At 40.0% G+C, this 20,643-nt stretch overlaps 2 protein-coding genes across 6 annotated transcripts; one reads left to right on the top strand and one right to left on the bottom strand.

Annotated features, from left to right (window-relative positions):
* Positions 1 to 29: 29 nt before the first annotated feature.
* tmem14ca (transmembrane protein 14Ca) lies at positions 30 to 2,816 on the bottom strand. Its single transcript, XM_083676283.1, has 5 exons — positions 2,753 to 2,816; positions 2,142 to 2,224; positions 1,632 to 1,733; positions 594 to 681; positions 30 to 245 (listed from the first exon to the last, which is right to left on the bottom strand). Exons 2-5 carry the CDS (start codon positions 2,212 to 2,214, stop codon positions 188 to 190), a joined length of 321 nt encoding a protein of 106 aa, XP_083532409.1. The 5' UTR covers positions 2,215 to 2,224; positions 2,753 to 2,816; the 3' UTR covers positions 30 to 187.
* Positions 2,817 to 8,606: 5,790 nt separating this feature from the next.
* On the top strand, positions 8,607 to 17,319 carry tfap2a (transcription factor AP-2 alpha). 5 transcript variants are annotated; one of them, XM_083676232.1, is made up of 8 exons: positions 8,933 to 9,069; positions 9,716 to 9,777; positions 10,288 to 10,728; positions 11,824 to 11,875; positions 13,379 to 13,604; positions 14,241 to 14,359; positions 15,900 to 16,041; positions 16,931 to 17,319. In XM_083676232.1, exons 2-8 carry the CDS (start codon positions 9,751 to 9,753, stop codon positions 17,217 to 17,219), a joined length of 1,296 nt encoding a protein of 431 aa, XP_083532358.1. In that variant the 5' UTR covers positions 8,933 to 9,069; positions 9,716 to 9,750; the 3' UTR covers positions 17,220 to 17,319. The 5 variants fall into 5 exon arrangements, with proteins under 5 accessions (XP_083532356.1, XP_083532355.1, XP_083532359.1 ...); XM_083676231.1 differs by having other exon boundaries at positions 9,419 to 9,777; XM_083676230.1 differs by lacking the exon at positions 9,716 to 9,777 and having other exon boundaries at positions 8,607 to 9,069; positions 10,288 to 10,710.
* Positions 17,320 to 20,643: the final 3,324 nt, after the last annotated feature.

The following is a 20,643-nucleotide window of genomic DNA, read 5'->3' as shown; positions in this document are numbered from 1 at the left end:
CAGGACAACCATTCTTGTTATTATATAAGCAAGATATTATAATTCATTTTCAATTGTACATTTTTACAAAAACAACATCAACAATATCTGACAGTCAGGCTGTTCCTGAATTCGAAAAAAGGATGCGAAATGAAAGAAGGGGAGCATGATTTTTACGCCAGTGTCTGTAGAAATCTGTACTTCATTATTATGACTCCTGGGGTTTCTGTAGCATTCCCACGCCGAGCTTCCCCAACATCAGGAGACTAGAGGAGTCCAAGACACAATACGTTTGTCATACAAGGTCATATAAGTAGAGTTTGTAATGTATACATTGTCCAATACATGCTTACCACCTAGACCTACAACATTGAAATCGGCTCACTTGAACGAATGCCTGAGAGAAAATACACACACTCACAATATCCAGACATCAAAACTAGCATCCCTGTAAAACAGTAGTTAAGGGGGAAGTGATCTTTGGCAGTACACCTGTACCATAGAGCCCAGCCCTCTTGGCAGAGGCAGTAGTACGCCTTGGGCTTTATGGCACAGGTGTGAGAGCTCACTTAACTACCGTTTTACACAGAGTAAACGAGTATCGAGACGGTTACCTTGCTCCCGCCATCAAGCCAGCAGGCATTATCTTCCTGGAGCTGTAAAATCTCTTTCCCATGACCCCCGCCAGAGCTCCTGAAGTCGCTGTGGGACACAGACAAAGACACTAACCCCCAAAACAAACTGGACATGTCGTGTAAGTGGAATGTTTGTGACACGGCGGGGGTTACGGTGTGGATGCTGCACCAGGCATGGAACAGAAGGACCCCGTCAGTCAAGTGGCAGAGCAGAGAGAAGCTTTGGGCCAGACTGTTTTCATCTGGATGGCTATGTACGGGTATGCTAGGGTGCAAACGTTCTAATGTTCAGCTGGGGGTCAACAGCAGCACTCTCCCATCCACTTTAATGTAAAAACCCTGCTCAAACAAACATCTTTCTGTCATAATTGGCAAGATGATTTGATATTTGGATGATAATGCATAAGTGTACCAGACAGTAATTACTGGTCTATTGACATGACTGACAAGTTTTTTTTCCTTTTCTTTTTTTGAAATTTTTTCACTCGTCGCAGAATGTCATTTGTCAAACAGCAGAAGTGTGCATTTACAGAAGCCATTCATATTTGCCAAAAGCGTTTTGTATGCTCAAAATGCGGGTAAATTGGCCATAACGTTGTTGTCTAAAAAAATATTGAATGATCACATTTGTTATAATTAGGGGTACGCCCTTTTTCACTTTTAATATGTGTATAAAGACACCAATGCCCAGCTGACCAATGGAACGTTCGCACAACCTATTGACACTTAATGATAACAACCTATTCCTCACATTCCTCCGTGCCTCCTTCTTAAAAGGCATTAAAGGAGATTAGGACAAGATTAAGGTTCCTCCCCTTCTTCTCCTCCAATGTGTTTTGAGAAGGAAGCAAGGAATAGAGGAAAGACTATTGGGACACAACCGTAGAGTGCTGCTCCTGTAACCTGCGATGAGACATCCAAGCAAGGTGTGACATGTTATTTGCCTTGCTTGATCCAAATTTGATGGAAACCATTTGGGGCTAACAGAGGCAGAAAACAGTGAGGAGGTTAACAAACCTAGAGACACCCAGATATTCTTGGGATCCTCAGAGATCTGGTAGGCACCGAGCCCAGCCAGACCCCCGAAGAGGAGACCTGCAGCCAGGGAGGGGACACTGCCTGGGAGACAACAGGGAGGGATGAGAGAGTTAGAATGTTACTGTGGGTTACCAACACCCTAAACTCACTACAGAGCCGAACTAAACTGAGCCAAGCTAAGCTGGACTGTGCCGAACTGGTTATGCATACACATTTGCTGTAATTGTGCTTGAAAAGAAAAGTGTGACGTGAAAATATCAGGCAGCACAGCAGGCGGTGTGGTGTCGGGTTATAATGTTGTGTGTCATTCATAATTATTTTCAAGCGATAACTTTGTGAGAATGTATGGAAATAGACTCAGTGTTATTGCAAATAGAGCATGTACACAATCGGTACGGCCACTATGATGCAATGCACATCACTGATATGAAAACACGGAACATTTTCTCTAGTACCACTTAAAATAATGCCATGCCATCACACACATACCTGCTTTGAAGTAACCAACGGCTCCCCCCGATGCAATGAGGGCGGCGTATCCATATCCAACCCAGTCTGTCATAACTGAACACCTGGAAAGACACCAGGAGAAAGAAGAATGTGACTGAACTCACCCCAGACAAGCCAAGCCAGCAACACACTTGGAATCATTCCCGTAGGTTTAATCTGGATAGCTAAGAGGTGGTAGTAGTAGGCACTTCTAGAACACATGTTATTGAAACATGCAGCATCATGGAGAGGCAGAGGCCAATTCGGCTCAGGCTGCTGGTGGGAACCAATGTAGCAGCTCTGCAATGTCGCATCAATGCAATCGTCCCGAACTTTAAATCGGATTTAAATATTGCTTCTGCTTTCCTCGGTGGACGGTTAGTGTGTTGCATGGGCTAACTTCCTAATCATAACGACAGTAGCCCAGTCCAGAGTTGACAGCAGCACAGCTCAGCTAGCACAGTTATAACTTACAACAGCATGACACATGCAATCAACCTGCGTATGACATGGAATTTTAAATACCACGTAGATTTAATATACAAGAATGCCATTAGCTCCTATAAAGATATTGTGCCAAGCTCTTTTAACACTTTTTAAAACAGACTTACTGAACAACCTTTCTCCCTCGATATGTCCTTTGCCGCGACTGCTTGTTCAACACCGAACGACCAATGATGCTGCACACGTATCGCGTCACGTTCCAATGCGACACGGCCTGATGGGAAATGTAGTTCTTCCTTAGATGATACGCAGCAATGATGTAGGGTCCCAAATCGACACCTAGGCCCTAGCACCTACATCCTACTTGTGGATATCGGAGAATAGGTCTATGGGATAGATGCTCTTTTTAGTGTAACGAATATTAGCCTACACCAAGCCTATTAGACAAAAACATTAAGCCACATTGTAAGGCCAATTAGGGACATCGTCTCGCCTAAGTATCATCCCTCAGCCTAATTGCGACACTGTGTTACAAACAACAACTAATGGGGTGTGGAATCAATTAACGTACAAGCCAGTTGCCATATTTTGAACTGAAGTATAAACTGAACAGGGAGCCGTTCAATTTCTACTTCATCTGTTGTAACAAACTCGGCCACGACGTGGCGCCAGAGGATCAGTTATTGACAGGTTATTACGGTTTCGGCCTGATTTTTGCTGGGATCCTCTGGGATCCATCCTGAGTCCAAGTTGATCAGCATTCAGCATGGCATTTAATGGGATTTGATTGAATGGTTGAATGAAAGTCCACATATGATATGTTATTTCCAAATATGAATCATTAAAAAAGCTGTGTTGTTATAACGGCGCAGGGCATATTCAAACTAAATTAGTTTACTATCTTAGTGATCAGACCAACTGTTTCGTGAACTGCATCGATATATGTGCATTATATTTCCCCTTGGCAGGCCGATACTGGTTGTACACACACTCACTTGGTTTCCATGAGCCTACAGCTGATTCGGAATATAGTCGTGTCTTGTGGACCTTTGACTCAAATTCAATCTGAGGTACAATTATTTCTGAAGCTTGATGGCGCCAGAGCACAATTTATTTTCCTCGAGCTCATCACTTGAATATCATAACTAATACAAAACCTCGTTTTATCACTTTAAACACCACAATAACTCTACAATTTGATAAACATAGGCTACACCAAGATGAATCATAACATGCTATAAACAGTCTATTTATCGAAATGTTTAGTTAACTCAAAGGACATGTGGACTCGTATGATTATGTATTTGGTTGTGTATTTCTTGTTTTACTTAAAATGATAAACTCGCAGGAGTGGTCATGGTATCATACCATTTGATCACCCTTGACTCGGGCATTGCGGTTGACACTAATCGTCAGTAATCGCGTGTTCAATACAAGACAATGAGGGAAAAGTTGTGGTCCAAAGTTAGGGTAAGCATAACTACGAGTTATGCACGAGTTTCTGTTTGTAACCATTACAATGACCCTTATTATGCACTATCATCACTGTATAGACGTGGGGAGTCTCCCCCCATACACTGTAAAGCGCTTTGAGCACCATGGTGAAAAGGCCTACGATATATAAATCCAAACCATCATTATCATTATCGTTACTACAGTATGTGGAATGAAGTATCATTTGTATTTACATTCAGTAGAGAATGATCAATTGAGCGTGCATCTGTTATGGCATGGTGAAAGTTCTTCATAGGCTAATACTAATATTAATAATAATAATAATAATAATACAAATAACAATACTAATAATACATAATTGATAAAGGCCACATTAAGTTTGAGCTTTCTAAGGTTTTTTATATATATAGTTTGTTATATATATCAATGTAAAAAATGAGCAACCAGTCATTCTCGTGGCCTATTAAACGTCTTGCACTGTTTTATGATGCTTAACTGAAATTGTGCCGGGGGCTGGTGGTGGGGTGGAAGTGGTTGAAACCAAGCCTTAGTCAAACAGGTTGGATATTCAAATGTAAGTCAATCCACTGCAAAACTCCTTAACACACTCCCAGCGTTCACTGTGCACATATTTCAGAACACTTTGTTGGTCTGGAATGGTTCTAAAAAATATGTTCATTTCGCTTCTCTTTTATCTGTAGGCTATTGCTGCTTGTAGGTCCATATTATTGTTCTTTTTATAATCGATTGCGTTGTCTTTGAAGCCAGGTGTTAAACGTATGTTAAAGTACACACAATGCAGTAGACTACATAAAACACTTCGACCACATAAAACATGCACTCAGAAGAGTTGCCAGTAATTTCATATGCAGTATAGACAGGCCTATGTGTACTGGTTCGATACAGTGAAATAAGAATTATATCTGAAACATCATGACGATTGCATGGCAATTTGTGTAACTTCATTGAGAATACAAAAATATGTGAAAAGATAAAGGCTTGTTAATGAAGTAGGCTACATCTAACAAATTATAATGTTACATTTACTTTGCAAAAAGCAATATATCATTTATCCTATATTCTGAATGATTAACGAACGTGGTCGTTTTCCATTCTGTTGTTTATGATGTGCAATGCCACCATCACATTGTGCGCGTTTTGGATAGAGTCGGCATGTGTCCCGTTAGAACATGAGAGAAAAGACGTTTTGGACCCACATTAACCATTATCACCTCAGCGCGCGCACGTGTTGCTCTTTTTTTGTGTCTTGAAGATCTGAGCTCATTCGCTCCTGGCCGGAGGGGTCTACAGAAGTCTGTATTAGGAATAAACAGACGATAAATAAATGATCAACCCACTCGTGGTAGATTGTGTATAAGTAATGATGTTAACCCTGACACAGTTTCATGTTCATTTATATTTTACAAGCAAATGATATATATAACTTTATTGACCTTTTTCTGTTGACTTGTGTATGCCAAACAAATACGATAAGTATAATGCATTGGCTGACAATATCCGTATCTATTTTTATTTTTTTATCGTTGAAAAAAGTTGTGAGAAACTCATGCACACCTCATGCTCTCTTCTCCATGATATGATCACTCACATCATCCCGCAGTAAGATCATCAAATAAACATTCACAAAAGACCATTTCCCATCTTCAGGTAGATTGGCCCTTTACATACCCGGTACATTGCGCATGCGCCACCAGGTGGCCCACATCGTTTTTATGGCCAGGTGAGATGATCACGTTCAGGTAAACGCAAAAATTGGCTTAGAGACCGAGTCTCAATGAGATAACACGACGTGTGATCTCGGCTATACCATATCCAGACTGAAGACAAAAGAATGTCAATAATGGGCAAAATGGTGGATTGGCAGGTATGTGCTATTTATTTACAGAAACGGGTATATTACTTAAAATGGTACGCCCGACACGGGTATCAGGAATGTGAGTAAAACATATGGCTACTTAAACACACTGGCAAAATATGGTGGAAAATACTCCAACTTGCACAAACTATTCGACCATCATCATGTCAGATGTATGAGGGCATAAAGAAACATTTTTTTGTATTTTCACTTTTAGAGAACTGCTAAGTCTTTACATTAGGTTACGTTGTTGTCATTTGCTAAATTGCCAATGGGTTGTAGAGATGCGTTGTGAGATAAAATAATAGGCTCAACATTTCTTAGTTGCCTATATCATAATGATTATTTAATATACTTTGCTAAAAACCCTCACAATGCTATTTTATTCACTATGCATTGGACCTCTTTCAGCAACGGCCTCTCACATTGTTTTCAAACTGGGTGAATAAACAACTAACACATCTTAAATACTGGTTACGATACTGTAAATGACAATTGGCTAATTAGGCCTACAGCTCATACAAAGTGTTCAAGTTGTGGTTCTGGTTTCTGTCATCTAAAAGGTCACAAAACACACCATGGTTCTCAACACCAATACATGTTAAAGTTGCAACTGTGTCATGTGGTGCCTTTTGAATTGTCCGTCTCGTGTAGATATAGAAACAGCTCTTTCTCTGCGTAAAACTAGGTGGAACAACTGTCCTAGGTGAGATTGAGCATTTTAGGTTTCGCTATAAAAAAAAAAGAACAACACCTCCAAAACCAACCGTCACACAAACAGACCCGCACGCCCCTCGATTTCTAAAAGGCACTGTTTCTCGGCAATAGTTGTCATGGTGGGTTAGTTTCATGGGCCCTCTCATTAATAACAACTGGTTGTAAAGGTACCCCACCAAAAATGGTAATCTATTAAGGGGAGAGGGCCAACGCCTAGGAGTTGGCGACCTGTTTCTTGACCCGCGGTGCTCGCCTTCGTCGGCGACGGGGCTGAGCCCCTCTACTTCAGTCTCTCATTCAAATGAAACAAGCCATGTTGTTGTGTTAATTATTTACATTCCGAGAACTGTGCCCTTACATGTCGTCAATGGACCTGTATAGCCACTTTAGAATTGTCTCCTTGTGCATAACAGTGACAGAATAGCTTCTCAAGGTCTCGACTCTCAATAGGACTAAAACAACAGTTTACGAAAATCAGGTTGGCAACAAAGTATTCCAGAGAACAGGAGACAAGAGAATTATTTGCATAGCGTGGCACGCTCTTCTGAGCCACTTATAGCCACCAATTTGGAGCCTTGCAAATAAGCTATATAGTATGTTTGACTATGACACCCTGGTAGTTAAACATTAAACGTTGTTACATTAAAAGTGATTGTATTAAAAACAAGTCACGGAATACATACACAAAACAATCGAATAGATACATTATGTATCAATCATTTGTGCAGTCAAAGCCATATTAACTTCAACGCCTATATTTAGGTTCAGGTTTGTAGTGTCCTTTTTTGTCTATGAGAACGCTTGTAAAATTAATGCTCAGTTCGTGCTGTATGTCTATATGTATTTGGGAGAAGAAAATCCATATGAAGTCTGGCTCCAGCTTTTTACCTGTGTAGTCCATTGGTGTTGGGCAGATGAGAATCAAGCGGCTGTTAATATGCTAATGAGGGAATGCGAATGTTATTACAGTGGTGCGCCAGGCTTTCACTTCCACCATTAGAGGGAGATCTCACAGCGCAGACAGCCAGGCTCAACAAAAATAGTTTCAGCCAGGGCACAATTCACTGTGTAAAACAAGGAAAGGCGCACTCAATACCCACCACAACCCATGAAAATGCTTTGGAAATTAACTGATAATATTAAATATGAAGATTGCGAGGTAAGAGGCTCATATTTGATTAATTGTTTTTTTTTGTTGGAGAATTTGTGTTGCCACTGCTTTATTTCTTTTTCAATTTCTCTATTTTTTTTTGACAGTTGTCTGTGTACATATTTAATTCACAAGATGCATACTGGTTTGTGTCATGCGTTAGATCTATTGCAGTTTTGATTTATGGAGTAGACTACTTACACATTTTGTGTAACATGCCATTTACAGTTTAAATACTATTTCTTATGAAGATAATAACAATACTACTACTACTACTACTACAACTACTAGTACTACAACTACTAGTACTACTATAATAATATTGATATTAAACATAATAATAATAATAATAATAATAATAATAATAATAATGATCAAACAAATGTCCACAGCAAGGAACTATAGTAATAAATAACAAACAAAAACAGCGAGATTAGAGTTTTTGTAATTCAGGACGGAAACATAGTATTAAGGAAAAAAAAATTGCTACTGACCAATTGGCATTTATTAAATGTGCACATATTGTAACAGAATACTGAGCAAGACAAAAAAAAAAACATTTTCTGAATAAAAAATGTCTGACTAAAAAAATAGGCCTAAATGTGCAAAATATATAATAATAATGAGTATTCCTCCTCATACACAGTATATTCTTATGAAATAAGTCAGTGCAATTCGAGCCTTTAGTTTGTGTGTGTGCACAGCACACGCTGAGTGATTGTTATTATAGCATAGACAGAAAGTTTGGCAGTAATATCAGGGAGTTGTTAAGGAGTGGTGCAGCCAGTTGAACGTGTTTTCACCCGCGTCTAGAGAATAGGCACACCGAGAGCAGGAATGAAATGCTGGGCTTCACTACTCCGGTTTGATTTTGTGCTTCTCTCGGAAAGGTTTTTGTTCGCGGTCAACGGTGGTTAGGCTATCGAAATCTGTGTTTGACTACACTATTTCATCATGGTAACTCTGTTGGTGTTTTTGTCAAAATGGTCGCGTACAAATAGGTTAGGAGGGGAGTGGATTTTGTAAGTGTGCGAGGTGCGGGTCCGTACGAGAACTTTGGAATATTTTGTTTTTCCGGGTGAAAGTTAGCTCGGCTGGTGTGGTTCGAAGTCGAATAACCGTGGATTCATTCGGTGGTAAGACTCGGGAGGGCCATGGAACGCGAGACGTCGGAATCTGAAGTGAAAAACAAAGGGACAGGGCGAGCAGACAACCGCCCTCTGAACAGTAAAAATGTGCCAGCCGAGATGCTCTCAGCGTTTGCTGGATTTTCACACGAATCAGAGGTGCACATTGTTTCCTTCCTTGGCTCTTCCTCTCTCTGGTCCCCCCTTCATTCTGTCTTTCTTTCACTTTTGCTTGCCCTCGAACCTTTTAAAATGTTCCCCCCTCTCTCTGATTCGTCAGACGCAAGAGAATGTCCCTCTTTTTGTCTCCCTCCCTCTCTCTCCCCTCCTCACTCCCTCTCTCTTTCTCTCCCCATCTCTGATTAGATATACTGATTCCTCATTCAATGGACGTCATTTAGTGCAGACTCTGCCTTGAGTTGCTTCCTCGCTTCACGCTCGATTTCCGACCATTCTTCCCTTATTAAGTATTCGTGTAATATTAATAGTCATGAATATCTGCTATTAGGAGTCCAAGGGAAGAAGCAGCTCTTTTCTAATATGAGCTCAAGCGAAGGAACAGCACAGTGATAGAGCCAGAAGACGGAAAAGGGATACAAGAAACTTTAAACATAAATCCGCAAGACCAAATACTGCATTTTAGAATCAAATGAAGGGCAGCGGGAATTTAACCAAATTCTGATGGATTATCGTTCTTCGACGGTGTATATTTGAACGTCGGGCTCCGTGATCTTGCAGTAGTGTCTTTGCTGGGTTTATTTTGTTTTCTCGTATATTTCGTTGTTTTGTCAACGATTTTCTTCAGAAATTCTATTTTGAATCGCTCGAAAATCTTCAGAGATGTTAGTGCACAGTTTTTCCGCGATGGTAAGTTGCACTCCGTGGCAAAGACCGATTTAGATTCCGTGAGGCATTTTGACTTCGACTCTTGCCTTTTTTTTAATCAAATCGTTTTGCCAAGCTTTCATTTAGACACTATTTGGCAAGATAAAGCATGGTTGATCCTTCTGACATGTTATTTCACTATCGAAATTTCTATTGCATTCATATTTGTTTAAAATATTGTACCATAAATGTATTTCTTAGCCTATAAACACATATCCACTGTTAGCCATGCATTCGTAGGTTATTACTATTATTATTATCATTATCATTATTATTATTAATAATAATAATATTATTATTGTTATGTTGTACTAATCTATCTAAGGATTGTAGGCCTATTCTATACTGCCATAGTTGATTTAATTGGAGGCTAATCAATGTGTTAGGCTACATGTGAAATAATGCTAAGATGACAGACTGTGACACTTTCTCTGAAAACGTGTAAAATCGAAGGTTGAGGTCGGTCTAATTTGTCATGTTCCTTTCCTGCAGGATCGTCACGACGGTACCAGCAACGGGACAGCCAGGCTACCTCAGCTGGGTGGCGTGGGCCAGTCTCCATACACTAGCGCCCCACCGCTCTCCCACACCCCGAACTCCGACTTCCAGCCACCCTACTTTCCGCCACCCTACCAGCCCATCTACCCCCAGTCTCAGGACCCGTATTCGCACGTCAACGACCCCTACTCCCTGAACTCCCTGCACGCCCAGCCGCCGCCGCAGCAGCATCCCGGCTGGCCGGGACAGAGGCAGAGTCAGGAGAGCAGTTTGCTGCACCAGCACCGCGGCTTGCCCCATCAGCTCTGTAGGGAGTACCGTAGAGAAGTCCTTCTCCCGTCGGGTCACGGAATCGATACGGGACTCTCAGATTCTATCCCAATCCATGGAATACCTCACTCTTTAGAAGACGTTCAGGTAATTCAACACTTTGTGGTAATTATATTATTATTATTATTACTATTATTATTATTATTATTATTATTATTATTATTATTATTATTATTATGCTATCATTGTTGAAGAAGTAGTTATTTTGTCAGTATTAATTTATCCATTTTGCATGCATTGTATAGCCTAACCTACATACTGGTGCTATCTATAAACATCTTTATTGCAAAATGGTCTATTTAACTAACCTTTGAATTCATTTGAGAGGGTTTTTCCTCTGTGTGTATCAACATCAATTAAATTAAACTGATGTCTGTTGAGTAAACTTGACCTTTTTAGCCATCATATATTGCAGTCAACATTTTCGAACTGCATTTTTGCTTATAGTTATTGAAAGTTCATGGTTTGTTGGACCTCACGTAAAAATAAGCTGAGCGCTACTACACTTTGTGTTAAACATACTGATCAAAGCTGAATTATCATGTGTGAACTATCATTTAATCTCATCAAATGGATAGCATATATTGCACATTAATATTCCCTGTCATTTTTGGACGTGTATTCTGGATATCCTCCCTTCATCTTTAATTGAATTGTACTCACTGAAAAGACTCGTTCAAGCCCCGATGAGAGTGGGAGCCCAAGAGCAATAATATTCTTGCACTTGCAGGCACATTGAACGTAGCGCAGTCTAAAGCACACCATATTAGATCAACTCCTTTCGCTCAGCAAATAGGCCTATACGGAGAAACAGGGTGGTGACCAAGCGTTTGAGGGTTTTTTTCTTCTTTTTGAAAACAAACGCCTAATCCCCAATTAGTGTACACGGTGTATGATACCACTGTAATTCCTAATACAATCTAGATTAATAGTTGTTCGTAAGTAGCCAATCTGAGGATGGAATGAGGTCACGATTAAGGGGCGACAGAGCTTCGTTATTTAAGTCTGGTGTGCACGACGCACACCCAGCCCAACTGTTATGGCCAATATCCCTCACTGAAAATAATATCAGGTAGCCTATAGACCCGGTAGCCTATATTCCATCATATTGTCTAATTGTGGGTTCATGCCATGTTTTTGTGACACGCAATTATTTTGTATGTTGTATTAAATTGTGTATTTTTTTCCTTTGTGTTGCAGCATGTTGAGGATCAAGGAATTCACATCCCAGACCAGACTGTAATTAAAAAAGGTAAGCAATTTCCTCCGTGATGCCATGCATGTTTCCACAAGCTACACACCACTCTGCTCATGCGGTGCCTCCCGGAATCGAGGTGGTTTAATGCGCAGTCGTTTTTTTTTTTATTCGCCTACATGGTCTCCAAGTGTGTCAAACTGTAACTGCACCTTTCCAACGATGAAGGCCACTGTCAGCAGTTCAGATTAGTACACTACGAGTGTGTTCCCTAAGCTTTGTTGATGCATATTCTCGCTCGATATCGTTCCCATTGCGCTGCATGACCAAATCTAAAATGGCAGTAGCTAATGCTCTATGTATTAGGCCTAGGCCTACTACGTTCAAGATGATACGATAAGCGGATCTTGAATCAAAGGACTCAAAATCTCGGCCTGCAAAAATACGCAAGGTCTCTAAATCATTGACAGAGCTCCACTTCGTCTGTTTTACACAGTTTCGGTTGTGGACGTAAGAATGCGCTCTGCAGTGCATTATCGAAGATAGGCCTCTATAGGTTATTCCATGTGAATTAAATGGTTTACTATTTCGAATACCCTACTCCACGGTCAGGTTTAACGTTACCTCTCTCGCCATGTGGAGCCCTTTGTCAGGTCAAATTAGACGCGCAGTGGATCAATCTTGAGAGATGCTCTTTCCACATCAACATGATAATTGGCCCCTATATTAGTAATCTCAAGAGTTCGTTTAACTCCTATTGTCTCTATTAGCCTCCCTGAGCTATTTATGTCACAAGTGATCTATCCAAAAGCGCCAGTCCCTTTGTCTCCGGTTGCTGCACACAAAACGGTAACCCCCTGCAAAGTGAAATCAAACGCGCGACGGTATTTTTCTGGAAACCATGGATATGTCAAAATAGGTAGTATTTCTCCACGTGTGTTGGTGTTTGTGTGTGTGTGTGTGTGTATGTGTGTGTGTGTGTGTGTGTGTGTGTGTGTGTGTGTATGTGTGTGTTTTGTGTGCACTCGCATCGTAGTGCGTGCGCGTGCGTGTGTCTGCGAAATGTGCCATAATTCAAAGCTCAAATTGGATGTCCAAAAAAAATGTTGCCCTACAAGGCCTACATATAGACAGTAGCCTCTACGTTTTGAGGAATGTGCGTATAATATCAAACCAATGGCAATGACATTCATTTTATTATCCTCATCATTTGACACGTTATTATTATTATCATCATCATTATTATTATTATTATTATTATTGTATATTATTATTATTATCATTATTATTACAGTATGTATTATGTATGGTTTAGTATGTGTTATTATGATTATATTATTAATAATATATTATCAATAATAATCTCGAATTAATTTTATATTAGTCGTTTTTAAATTAGGTCTATTATTTTTTTTAGGGCTATCAGTGGCCTATTACACCTGATCATTGTTCAGAATATGCCTTGGCCTTTCTTTATGCATAGTTTGTCAGTAGTCTTCTTTGGTTTAGGGTCTGCACGAATGAAATTCACTGAACACGGTCTCTCTTTTCCCCTCACAGGTCCAGTTTCTTTATCCAAGAACAACAATGTCGCCGCATTAGGGCTAAGTAAGGACGGTCTCTTCGGCGGCGTGGTAAACCCCAACGAAGTGTTCTGCTCTGTTCCGGGTCGCCTGTCCCTGCTCAGCTCCACATCAAAGTACAAGGTCACGGTGGCGGAAGTGCAGAGACGCCTCTCGCCGCCTGAGTGCCTCAACGCGTCTCTGCTGGGCGGGGTGCTGAGAAGGTGAGCTGGACTTTAATGTCTCTGCTCGGTTTTTTTTTTGTACGAGGAATAATTAAAATCGACCAACCATGACACCTCCTGCATTTAAAACAGCCCAAAAGGCAGACTGTTAAATTCCATATTAACTTCGCACTGCACTGAATTAGTTTTCTCTCAACATAGCACCCAAATGAGTGTAGGCCTGTTGGCCTCAACCTCAACTCTAGTCTAACACCGAAGCCTAGTCTAACACGGATTGAAGCCAGTCTATTGACACCGTGTACAGACAAGAAACGATATGTATTAGGTAGTCCTGTATGCATATTTGGGCTATACAAATCAAGTAGTTTCAGTCTGCTCACAAGGGCCTATAGGCCTATACAAATAGGCTATACCGATAAGAACAACTCATGGTGGAGTGGAGGCATGTAGTACTCCTATGCCTATTGTGCTGCGTTTAAAAATATAGGTCTACGCCAATGGCTACTCTTCAGAAGACATTTATATAGGCTTCATTCAGATCGTTTTGAATTACATGGGCTATGTGTGCGTTCCGCTGTCAAAACATTATGGAAAATATGCCAGTTTACAAATAAGGATTCTCCGAGGGATTTCGACATATTGGCCTACAACGTATTTTTTCTTTTATTGTCACAGGGCCAAGTCTAAGAACGGAGGAAGGTCCCTAAGAGAGAAATTGGATAAAATCGGATTGAATCTACCTGCAGGTAGACGCAAGGCGGCAAACGTTACCCTACTGACGTCACTAGTCGAAGGTAAGTTGCTTGTAAATTATATGAGTTTCGGTTCCCGCGATAGCAGGTGCTTTGAACGGTTTCAGGGGGAGCGTTCGAAATCAGCATATGCGCTCATCCATGTAATTTAGACTGACTTTGCCTCGCAAGTAATAATGCATGAAGGATATGTGTGTTTGCAGAGAAAGAATGCCTAATAATTCCAGAGGCTTTGTGCAACATTGGTCTATTTATTTACCTGCATGCAATTCTCTCGGAAATGTGGGCCTACTACACTTGGTGTCAGTCAGATGGTCTGGCCTAGTTTGTGCAAGATGATGTGTCGTTGTTGAAGCTGGGTTAAAGGCATTTTCTTATTTATTGTCGAGCGGATGTTGAGTTGTTTCACTTCTGCTTAAGGTGGATCGATTGATTTATTAACCCTATAGTGGCTTATATATTTGTGATCATCATTATTATCATCAGCTACTAGTTGTGGTGGTAGTAGGCCTAGTAATAACATCGTTATAGTGTTATTATTTACAGGGACTCGTTCTGTTTCACTTTGACGAAATGGGACTGACCTATTGAAAAACCTATATGTTGTGAGCCTATTGAAGGAATAAATTAGTCAATTATGGTGCACTGAAAGGATGCCATTGCTATTGAATAAATCCATTTTGCTTGCAAAGTTGAACCTTATTATTCAGTGCGGTGGTATTTGGTGAGCTGTGGGTTTTAAAGGTGAAAGCCGGGGACGGTTCATTGGTTCCTGTTAATCATTATAGCTGAAGACCGAATGCAATATATTCATTGGGCTTCATTGAAATGTGGTGCTGTATTGGTAATGAGTCTGAAGAAATGTATGATTGTTTGCGATAAGAGGGGGGTGGGGTGGGATGTGAAGGCACTCGGTTATTTAGTGAAGGGACACTGCTTTTCTGAATTACTGTTATTGTTTATGATCCGCTCCATTTTATGGAAACGACTTTACTGGACTTGAGCTTTGATGCTAATTGGCGCATGCGTTCTTCCGGAGTTGAGGCTTAAGGCAGGAAGCCCCGCAGTAAAAACCCAACTGTTTCAGGAAATTAAAACCAAAGACTTGAAAAAATCAACAGAAAAAGGCAGACCTCAATGGAATGAACATATAATTCTCATGGCTAAAGTATGTAAGAGCGAGATTTATGTATAGCTTTTCAAAATTGCTTTCCTATGTTGTATGATCTGCTGGACTTTCGATAATGTTTAAGGATCGGTAATCAATGACATGGTGGTATGCATGACGCTCTGGATGATATTTCACATCCAGTTATTTTTCTCTCTCTGATATTTACCTCCTCTGACGGAATGACGTATAGGGCCTTGAGTGCTATTGATAACATTTTCTCTATCATGAGATTGAAGGTACAGGTGCTAAACTATACCTTCCAAATTGAAACATCAGAAAGCAGTCATTTTCTTTGTCCAAGGACGCTAATTAAATGAAAAATATGTTAAGTGGAAGTGTTAATTGGTCTACATTTGATGTCACTAATTTAGAGCAATGCATTATACACTCAATCCATTTTTTCCTTCTTAGGCGAAGCCGTACATCTTGCCAGGGATTTTGGTTACGTATGCGAGACTGAGTTCCCGGCCAAGGCAGTAGCTGAATATACAAACCGTCAGCATTCCGACCCAAACGAACAAGTCCAAAGAAAAAACATGTTATTGGCAACGAAGTAAGTGCTATCATCACATTTCATACGTCGAAAAGTGTTGTCAGGTCATTGCCATGTTTACAGCGACGGTTTGCAAAAACAAACACACATTTGATGGCCTAGTCGTGGTCAATTATACAATTTTGTATTCCACTAATTAATAGGGCCATTGGTAGATTCACATGCAATTTTCAAGTGTTGCTTTTATGGCCTAGTTATCCTTGTATTAGGCTACATGCAATACATTTTTTTTCCAAGTAATTAAATGCATCCTGAGTGAATGTTTAAACTGACAGAAAAAATAATTGGATACACATTAATTGAGCTGAATCTCAAAATATGACATTAAAGAAGCCCACAATGGGTAAGATAAGTAATCGTTATTTGTAAGGCTACTCGGCAACGTTTATTTGAATGAACACGCCTCTGATTGTAGCCTATACTCTCAACCACACTGCATCTGATACCCCATGCTCTTAAATTCGATTCATGCCAAACATTTTTGCAATGTTGCGTAAGCATTGAGTAAAACACGTGCAGGAATATATTAGCCTATCCAAGCTGTAGTGTCCTGTTATTGGTGGGTCGCTTGAGCAGGCCTTGGATTCATCCACACGCAACCATTTTGTTTGCTGTGATTGGGATTGCATTGACACATAACTGGTTCTCTTCCAACAGCAACCATTTCAACTGTACAACATAGGGTTTTCACACAGTCCATTGCATTAGCCTACATCTCACTGCAGAAGACCCAGGCCGAATTAATATTATGCAAGCAGCTATCAATTAGCCTATGGCACATTCATTTGATATTTGAGATGGGCCTACCAGGTCTCGTCTGTTGATCAAAATTCATAGCAGGGGCGGACTGGCATTATGATTGTCATTAATGCATTGTCTCTCCTTTTAGGCAAATCTGCAAAGAATTCACAGACCTGCTTTCCCAGGACCGCACGCCCTTGGGGAATTCTCGACCACAACCTATTCTTGAGCCAGGGATTCAGAGTTGTTTGACCCACTTCAGTCTCATTTCTCACGGATTCGGGACCCCGGCCATGTGCGCGGCCCTCACCGCCCTGCAGAACTATCTGACCGAGGCGATTAAAGCCATGGACAAAATGTACCTCAACAACAACCCCAACAGTCACTCAGACAGCGGCACTAAAGGCGGAGACAAAGACGAGAAGCACAGAAAGTGATTTCACCTGAAAGCCCAATATAAATATTATAAATACATATAAATACTATTGATCAAGTAACGTGCCACTTCCTGATCTCGCGATGATTTTACATGTTTGTTTTTACGACCATTCAACTTTGGATTCACGGGAAGCGACGCTAAGATCCCCCATAAGAATTAAGAAGAAAAAAAAAAGAGAAGCTGAAAGGCGCCAAGGAACCGCTCCAAAGCGAGAGGTCTCTTACCACACCGAGGACTTTTTTTATGTACTCCCTCTTTTTATGAGCTGCAACGGACTGAAATCCAGCGACCCCTTATATCTCAATTTACGATTGTAGCCGTATGACAAAAAAAAGAAGCTAAAAGAGAGGATGAATTCTTATCAGTATTGTGAATAATAAACTTGAAAGAAAATCCACAGAGTTCCATGTCATGACTTAAGTTGTAGACTCTCACTCCAAGCGACCAACTTGAACATTGAATTTCAACACGATTCACGGTTATATAAGGGAATCTGTGTTCATGTATGTATATATTTATTTATGTGTAATTTAATGGGAATTGTAAATATGGTGCGTCTGTTGAAACTTCTTTTTTTATTTATCTGGTGCCTCCTGTTTTAGTGGGTTTAAATATTCGGTTAGTTCTTCATGTGGTTTTATGGTTCTTAGAAAACAGAAGTTTGGGGTATTTTTTCTCTGGGATATTTCAATTCAGCCCTCTTGTAGCATGTTGAGGCGACATTGAAGCAAGTGAACAAATTTAATAGAAATAAACTAAACCATTTCTCTCTATATCATCCTTATTCAGTTTTTTATTGAAAAGAGCATAAGCGAGACCCTGACGAGAACTGTTTTGTGTTTCTATTTTCTTGTTTTTATACAAGCTTTTATGTGTTGTGCCAATCAGAATACGTTTCACCTCTTGTTCTTCCCTTGAAGCACCATAAAAGCAATAAATGGATATTGTCTTTTGAATTTTCTTTTGTAATGTTCGAAGAAATTCAAAACATTTGGGACCACCTGATCTCTTGTATGTCCAATGTCCAAATTGGAGGCGGTTTTAGCTGTATTGTATAGACCTGTGCTGGCAATAGTTCCCATGCCTGTCAATGTATTATAGTCCTTTGTTGCCCAGAAAAAAATAAATATTTGATACGCTTCATGTCGATTTTTATTCATATCTTTTAATTTTTTATTCAGTGGTTGATATACGCCCGGGTATATTTTCGTTCTTGGCAGTTTTTTTTTATTCAGCACGGTTACAGTAATTGAGTTTAACTCTCCCCTGACGATTGCTCCTTGCAATAAGCAGCTGAACCCATTGTTTCCCTCAAGTATAATAAAAAAAAAACTTACTTTTAACTCCTAGTTCAGAGCACGGGATCATTCAAAAACGAAACGGCTCTTTTTACCAAGCCAAATGACACAGAAAACAATGAATACATTCGTGTTTGAAGTGTGTGTGCAGCGCCAGCCCTCAAGCGAAACCGTTCTTTAAAAATCAGTGAGATGTATACGTCTGTGTGGAAGGTTATTGCATTAGCCTTTCCTTACCATTATTTTGTTTTTTCTTCTTTCTGTTAAAGTCTCATTCAGGACTTGCGACATATATATTTGTTATTATCGCCTGTGTAATTATTAGTGTTGTTTGATAGCAGACAGTGGGAATAAAATTCAACGTCCTTCGGTTAAATGATAAGAAATTGATAGTTAAAGAGGGGGGCATTTTCTCATATTTTCTCTCCGGTCTCTGAATCCTAGGCTATAGTCCAGGACGCTTCGGTGTTATCACCGAGGTGATCACGTGTGCTCACACACCTGATGTAGCAGTGTTTCGCGTGCAGAAGTCCACGGGAAACAGGCATTACATAACAACATTCAAATTGAGTGTAATTGTGTATTGATGGCATGGCACCTTGAAATCAATCTCTACTGAAGCTTGTTTGAGTCGTTGGATATACTGTATATGCATAGGCCTATCCTGTGTAGGCTATGGGTGTTGTTCTACTCTCTGTTTCTACATCTGGTTGCTGGCTGGTATGGCGTTGGGATATGGTGGCATTGAGAGATTGCTAAGCGAATATTATTTTCATCTATTTATCTTTTCTTTTCCAAAATAGCGGTCATATATTATCTGCATAATTTGAGCCCAGGCAGGCAGTCTGTTTCATTCCGAGGCAGTTGTTTTGAAATAAGGTGAATGAAGCCTAACTGTACATGTCCTTGGCATAATTGCGATGCACAGTGCTGTAGCAGGTGAAGCGAAGCATTGTCTGTCAGGCCTGTTTTTGTTGGCTGCATCTCAGATTGTGTGTGGGATCCTAACCCCAGGCACAATAGCTCACTCATGAAGAGGAATACCCGGCTGCTGCTTCTATAGAGAAAAAAAAAAGCATAAATAGTCACTTTAAAGGAAAACAATCGTATTAAATAGCATTCACTGGTATTAGGAAGCCCCTCGCGTGTGTCATTAATGCTAATGTTGTTTAATAAATGTAGCTGGGGTAAATGAAAACTGTTTTTGAGAGCGAAACGAAAGCATTATAGATAGTGATATATATCACAATGGTGGCTATCGAAATCTGAAAGCTGCATATTACAAACTATACAGGCAATGCTTTTGCGCCTACTGTATTTCTAAAGACTAAAAAACCCATTGTCTCTTTAGTTTGTGTGCATTGGTAGGCCTACTAACGTGTAATTTACATAGGCTACCTTTTTAATACTGAATTGTAGTTTTGGTATGATTTGATCTTAAACAGGTATAAGTTGTTTTACATAATGCCTCAGAGCTAAAGTAATTTGCAAAAAAAAAGAGGCCTGAAATTTGAAGAGCCAGTCAGCAATACCCAACTGAATTTGGCTAATTCAATCCGTGGTTTCAACTACATCAATTAAGCTACAGATGATTCCACTATACGAATTAATAAGTGAGTCAGTTATTTAGTATTTCCCGCATTGTTATTATTATTATTATTATTATTATTATTATTATTATTATTATTATTATTATTATTATTATTAAGAGAACTGTAGAATATTGTATACTACATCTCCCCATTCGGTCTAATAAGCATTTCCTTTAAACACACGAATATGGAGAATGGAGAGACGCGTGCGTGCGTGCAGACATGCGATCAGGCAAGCATAGACCTATACTCAACACATTTATCAAAAACTATTTTGTTAAAATGTCGTTGATGCTGGATGGGTTGGTGACACTGTGCCTTCCTTTGTCAAGCTCCTTGGATTAATGATATCAAAGGTGCCTCACAACACTTAATGACAACTGAGCCTCCAGATTTGGGTGTTGAGGCTAAGTGATAGTTTTGGTTTATTAAATGTGCAGTGTTGGGTCAATTCGAGACAATTATTGAAAAATGGACATTTGATTCATGAACTGAAAATTTCACAAGGAACACAATGAACCACTTGACATTA

The sequence above is a fragment of the Argentina silus genome, assembly GCF_951799395.1.
Source record: "Argentina silus genome assembly, chromosome: 1".
Lineage (NCBI taxonomy): Eukaryota > Metazoa > Chordata > Actinopteri > Argentiniformes > Argentinidae > Argentina > Argentina silus.
Note: the sequence above shows the minus strand (reverse complement) of the source record. Positions and strands in the feature narration are given on the sequence as shown.